General features: G+C 56.2%; 1 protein-coding gene across 1 annotated transcript; it reads left to right on the top strand.

The window, feature by feature from the left end:
- Positions 1–716: 716 nt before the first annotated feature.
- Positions 717–6371, top strand: MAM_08445 (recQ family helicase; the record flags this gene model as incomplete). The annotated part of the gene is made up of 1 exon (XM_040827242.1): positions 717–6371. One exon carries the CDS (start codon positions 717–719, stop codon positions 6369–6371), a length of 5655 nt encoding a protein of 1884 aa, XP_040674762.1.
- Between the last annotated feature and the right edge of the window lie 234 nt (positions 6372–6605).

The raw sequence follows: 6605 nt of genomic DNA, 5'->3' as shown, positions 1-6605 counted from the left end.
TGAGGAAGGAGGAGTCACTCAAGATTGCACGTTTCAGCGGCTGTCAGTTCTGCTGGGCGCCTAACCAAAAAGCAGCGGAGGGGAACACTTATCCCCAGCTAACCCCAAGTCGGCGCTAACGGCAAGCGGCTACTGGATTTCCGTTTTGAGTAGCATTGTAGTCTTCCCCAAGGAAGTCATCCCCAAGTTATGATTTCGTCGCAAATGTTATGAATAAATTACGATTCTGGTACTCGCATGTAGGATTGGATGGTAAGCGGTCACTGACAGAGTTTTAATCATGTCAGAAGTCGGACGGAAATCGAGGCTCACATTCAGATTCAAAACTTGCTAGCGAGAAACAATGTTTGTAGTTCAGCTTTTTGCAGAAATACGTCGTCAAGCTCAAACGATCGTATATCAATATAATTTACATGATAATTTTCGCTGAGTCGCGTTCTCTCTAGAAAAACAGTTCTACGATTTTTGGAGTGTTATGTCGTACATGGTCGACGTTGGGACGGTTGAAGTACAAGAGTCGATACTCGCAGGGCGTGTGAAATTTAGGGTTAACGCGAGCGCAACACGAGCGCCCCGCGTCTTGACAATTCCCGTGTAAAATAAACAAATTCATGGCAGCTACCGAGCAAACAATGACGGTCTGTCGTGGAAATCACAGAGCGACTGCATGTCATTTTTGAAGATAATTCACGAGGCCCGTCTCGTCGCACGAAGCGATGGCCGATGCAAGCTCACTCGCAAGCTGGGTGTCGGAAGTGGCGACGCCCGCGACACAACGGTCGTGGAGTCTAACACACGGCAGCCCGTGCACAGCAAATAGTACATTCGCATCTGACAGCGCGATTGGCTACGAAGACGGATTGGAGATTGTTGCAGGAAACGCCGACGAATGGCTCTACTACGATTCTCGATACAGAGTGCTCGTCTGCCGGTATCACGGATACGCTGTCCGGAACTTGGCAACGCATCTAAGGCTGCAACATAAAGTCCGAAGCTCTGAGAGGGCCGCAATAGAAAAGAAGTTTGGCGCTTGCGAATTGCTGGAACCGGCACAAGTCACGACACCGCCGACGCTTCAGGCACCGTTAGACTGGCTTGGGGCGCCGATGCGAGGATATCTGTGCGACGAACCCGGGTGTAGCAAGATCTCGATAAGCCGTGATGAGATCAGAAAGCACTGTTACAAGGAGCATGCATGGAAGTCGAATGTCGACGACCCGGAACACTGGCATGCAGTATACGTACAGACGATGTTTCAATCGAAAGCGCATCGCCGGTATTTCGTGGTCGACTATCACGACGAGAGCGTACGGGAAGCGGAGCAGTCGAAGGACGGGATGAGCTCGCAGAGTCAGCAAGTTATAGAAGATTGGGACCGGCGTCTGGAACAGCAAGAAGAAGCAATGCAGGTGGCCGAAGCTACTATGGCAAAAACCGATCACACACTATGGTTCAAACGCAACAAATGGCCGCAACATCTAGCAAAAAGCAATTTGCGGCATCTGAGCCGTGCTTGTTGTTTACCGGGCCGAGACGAAGGAACACTCGAAGATGTACCGAAGCGGGTTGAAGGTTTAGTTGAAGAGTGCGTCAAAGGACTGCCGACACTCGGGCATGTCATTAGGCGGTGGCTACGAAGCGCAAAGGCATCCGAACCGGACGCACGACCGATGGCAAGACTACAGAATGAAGACAGTCAGAAGCGATACGCCGGTTACATGACCCGATTCGTTTGCTATACACTTCGAGTGTGGGAAAGCTGTGAGGCAACAGGCTTGCGAAGTGGAGAGGAGGAAGATGGAGAGGATGAAGATGGAGAGGAGGAAGGTGGAGAGGAGGAAGGTGGAGAGGATGAAGATGGAGAGGAGGAAGGTGGAGAGGAGGAAGGTGGAGAGGATGAAGATGGAGAGGAGGAAGGTGGAGAGGAGGAAGGTGGAGAGGATGAAGATGGAGAGGAGGAAGGTGGAGAGGAGGAAGGTGGAGAGGATGAAGATGGAGAGGAGGAAGGTGGAGAGGAGGAAGGTGGAGAGGATGAAGATGGAGAGGAGGAAGGTGGAGAGGAGGAAGGTGGAGAGGATGAAGATGGAGAGGAGGAAGGTGGAGAGGAGGAAGGTGGAGAGGATGAAGATGGAGAGGAGGAAGGTGGAGAGGAGGAAGGTGGAGAGGATGAAGATGGAGAGGAGGAAGGTGGAGAGGAGGAAGGTGGAGAGGATGAAGATGGAGAGGAGGAAGGTGGAGAGGAGGAAGGTGGAGAGGATGAAGATGGAGAGGAGGAAGGTGGAGAGGAGGAAGGTGGAGAGGATGAAGATGGAGAGGAGGAAGGTGGAGAGGAGGAAGGTGGAGAGGAGGAAGATGATATAAGAGGTGCAACAGGATCTAATACGATCAGCGGATCGACGGGCAGTGGCATACGCGAAATCGACACGATGGAAGATGCTCGAAGATTATACCCGTGGCCGAGCGGCTTGTACGAGATCGTGGGTCGGCTTTGGAGAGCGCTGTCTCCGTCGCGCCGCACTGGGTCACCGGAAATGGTCATGCTGGAGTTTTTCAGGCATGTTCTATTTCAGCATGTAAGGGTGGACGTCTTCGAGAGCCCGTTGTTGCACTTTCTGGCGGTGCTGGGTATCGATGAAGAGACACACAGATTGCGCGAAGGCAACGACTTTTCGTTCATGCTGGCTGGGATCGTCTACAGTTGCCGAGTGCTGGGCGTCGAGATCATTCTCCCGAAGACATTTCGAAGGGGAGAGACGGCAGAAGACGACGAGCGATTTCTCGAACTGCGACTTAAACATCTCGCCGACGGATCGTTCAGCCCGATGGCAGAGATGATCAGCTTGTTGGCGTATAGCCGGCACTGCGCGTTCAATCACGCAAATGCCGGAGCGGTTTCTTGGTCGCTTGATGGCAGCACAATTGCATACAGAGGTCGGAAGATCCCGCTCGCGAGGGTCAGAAAGCTTGTTGACGCAGTGGTGACCGAGGCCGAGAATATACTATGGCGAGATGTACTCTGGCAGGTCGACTCCGAGCGGTTCGAAATCCCCGTGGATGCGCTAGAGGACGACGTCACGTTCACGCGCAGGGGCTACTCGTTTCTAAACAACGCACACAATGGGCTCGAGGACACACGGGCGTGGATGCTGGCACAGATGGAAGCACACGTCGAGGGCAGGAAGCTTCTGCGGAGAGGGCGCTGGCAACGTCGTGAGACACGCAAGTATCTGCGTCGGGTAGATCATTTCCGAGAGCTACTATTGCTTTGCGTACACTGGACTGGCGGACAGCCGGCACGTGGCACGGAGATCACGTCTGTCCGGTACAAGAACGGATACATGCAAGATCGCAACGTCTTCGCGGTTCACGGGCACATGGCCGTAGTGACACGGTATCACAAGAGCGCGTCGCAGTACGATCAACCGAAGGTCGTCCCGCGTTTTCTCGCTTGGCGTGTTGGGCAGCTCATGGCTGTGTACTTGGCGTACGCACGCCCGCTGCAAGAGCTGCTCGCCGGAGTGGTGAACGGACAGATGGCGAGCGAGTACATCTGGTCGGGCGAGCACGGCCCGTGGGAGACGGACAGACTCACGAGGGTCATGAAACGTGAGACCGGCCGTCATCTCGGCGTGGAGCTCACAACGCACAGCTACCGGCATCTTGCGATCGCGATCGGCAGAAAGGTGATCGGAGAGCAGTTCGCGAACGGATATCTAGGAGACGTCGACGACTTTGACGAGCCGGAGGAGGAGACGGACGATTCGCTTGAGATGCAGGCTGGCAGAGGTGGTGAGGTGGGAGCGAAGCGATACGGGGTGTCGATGGATATCATCAAGAATCTGAGCAGCCGCTCGATCGACACGTTCCGACCGCTCTGTCAACAGTGGCATCGATTCTTGGCTTTGGAGAGCTGTCGAGCGGAGGGCGGCACGAAACGTAAGCGGCAAGATGAGCATGAGGATGGCGACGTTGGGAGAGAGCCCCGGACCGACGTACTCGCTGCATTCAAGCGAATGAGGCGCAATTGGCAAGGGCGTTGTCCGAGAGAAGATGACGGTCAAGATCGACTCCGAAGAGCAATGCAGAAGGCTCTCTGCAAATCAGACGTTTCATTCCGCTCGGAGACGCAGAGGGAAGCGCTGGAGACGATCGTCGAGGGTGGACGCCGGCCGCTGGTGGTGGTGATGCCGACCGGTGGCGGGAAGAGTCTGCTCTTCACCGCGCCCGCGTGTCTCGACAGCACCGGGGTGACGATTGTGGTGGTCCCGTTCCGTGCGCTCATCAACGACTTGGTCGAGAAAGCGAAAAAAGCCGGCATCGACAGCGTGGAGTGGCGGCCCGGCGAGGTCAATCCGGCGACGATCGTGTTCGCTAGCGCAGATCTCGTCGACGGCACGAATCTCTTGGGCTACGCACAGCAGCTGTTGGATAGCGGCCGGCTTCGACGGATCTTTATCGACGAGTGTCATCTGATCTTCAAGGAGAATCACTGGCGAGCAAAGCTAGCCCGTCTGAGCTGTTTGCGAGGAGTGGATTGTCCGATAGTGTTGCTGACGGCGACGCTGCCGCCGCGAATGCAGTTCGAACTCGAGCGTTGCATGGCGATCGAGTTCTGCCGCTACATCCGCGCCGATACGACGAGGGAGCGAACGAGATACATGGTCGAAGAATGCAAGCCGGGCAAGCTCGAGCGCAGAGCGATAGAGATATGTCACAGCTGGGTCGAAGCAAACCGAGTCGAAGCAAGCCGGAGGAGCAAAGGCGTGGTCTACTGCCGCAGCCGCGCAGAGTGTGAGACACTGGCCGACGAGCTTGGATGCGCTTACTATCACGCAGAAGCGGACGGTCGAGAGGAGAGGATTTTTGACTGGGCAGAGCGTGGCGGGCTGATAGTCGCTACATCTGCGCTCGGGACGGGCGTCGACTTCCCGGGTATCACGCTCGTTCTACACGTGGACATCCCGTGGGGCATGATTGATTTCGCGCAAGAATCAGGGCGAGCTGGCCGAGCGGGAGAAGACGTGGATTCCGTGATAGTCATCGAAAAAGGACGGATCGACCGCATGCGACACAAGATGCAAAACCCGGACGAGCAAGCTATGCTGGACTTCGTTCGAGCTCGGGGCTGTAGGCGGAAGATAAGCGGCAGTTTTTTGGATGGTATGGAGCACGACTGTGTCTCCGACGAGCGCGGATTGGCCCGCTGCGACAACTGCGGTGACGGATGGACCGCTCTCGAGCGAAGACAAAGGCAGACGAGCGAGACGAGAGCGAGGGTGGAGCGTGTTCTGAGCGAGCTCGTCGACGATTGCCCGGTATGTTGGGTCGAAGAACGAGTGTCTTGCAACAGCCGGGGTGCGAATCTTCCGCGGCAGGTCAACGCATCGACGGTGGCAGGCACATGCGGCTTTGAGGACGGGGTGGGCGATTCCGCGATGCTCAACATACGCTTCGACCGAGACACGCACAGCTGTTTCCGATGTGGGTTGAGTCAAAAGTTCTGTAACACCGGACAGTCGACAGGTGCGGAGTGTCAGTGGCCGAACATCGCCGCTCCGATGCTGCGAGCAATCCGTCAGACGAGAAAGGGCGCCGAGATTCTGGAGGGCTGGGAATTCTCTGGCGAAGAGGCGGCAGATGGGCAGGATGGAGGATATGTCACATGGCTCGGACGCCGGCACGCGCGACGAGTGCTAGGGGAGGTGGTAAGCAACGGCTTCGCTCTTCTCGTCGAGTTCATCTCACAGCAGCACCGGGAGATGGCAGGGGCAGACAACACGAGTGAGACAGAAGGGCAGGCGGAAGACACTGGGGATGAAGTGACAATCACGCCGGCGCCGGCACCGGAGGCATCATGGAAGGGCTCGTCGAGCGGGCAAGGGCAAGGAGGCAACGGCGATATGCGCTCTCTCGAGTCGGATGAAATAGTGCGGCGGTGGGAGCGGGGCTGCGTCGTGTGTCGCGCGAGAGGCCGTGACCGGACGGATCACGCATGGCAGGACTGTCAAGTCGACGCAGATCACACGGAAGCAGCACACGAGGGGGTGAGGCTCATCAACAGTCTACAAGCGCCGCTCAGGACGACCGGATTTCGCTGCTGGGCAAAAGGCAAGAGATGTCGTTGCTGGATGGAAGGAAGACGAGGTGGGTGTTCGGGCAGTGCCGTCATTTGCTCAATCGTCGGTGCGTTGCTCTACGTAGGAGGGCTGGAGGTTCGCGAATGGGTGCAGGCGCAGGAAGCGTTCACACAGGCGATTAAGGAAGGCAAGAGCGCACAAGCTGGGCTAGAGAAATTCTTATCGACTAAGGGCACGTACGGCGGACAGAAGTGTGCTGGAGTAGACGCATTGATAGTCAAGTGGGGCATATAGACGGATCAAAGATGAAAGTCAAACCCGCTGACCGTGATGATGAGTGATAAGGTGAGAGAGAGCAAACCCGGTAACACGCTAACCCGCTAACCCGCTAACCGTGATGATGAAGTGAGAGAGAGAGCAAACCCGCTAACCCGCTAACCCGCTAACCGTGTTGATGAGTGATAAGGCGAGAGAGAGCAAACCCGCTAACCGTGTCGAAGTGAGAGAGCAGACCGGCGAAACGTGTTG

Source organism: Metarhizium album, assembly GCF_000804445.1.
Source record: "Metarhizium album ARSEF 1941 chromosome Unknown scaffold_76, whole genome shotgun sequence".
Taxonomy (NCBI): Eukaryota; Fungi; Ascomycota; class Sordariomycetes; order Hypocreales; family Clavicipitaceae; genus Metarhizium; species Metarhizium album.
This window is presented reverse-complemented; position numbering and strand designations above follow the sequence as displayed.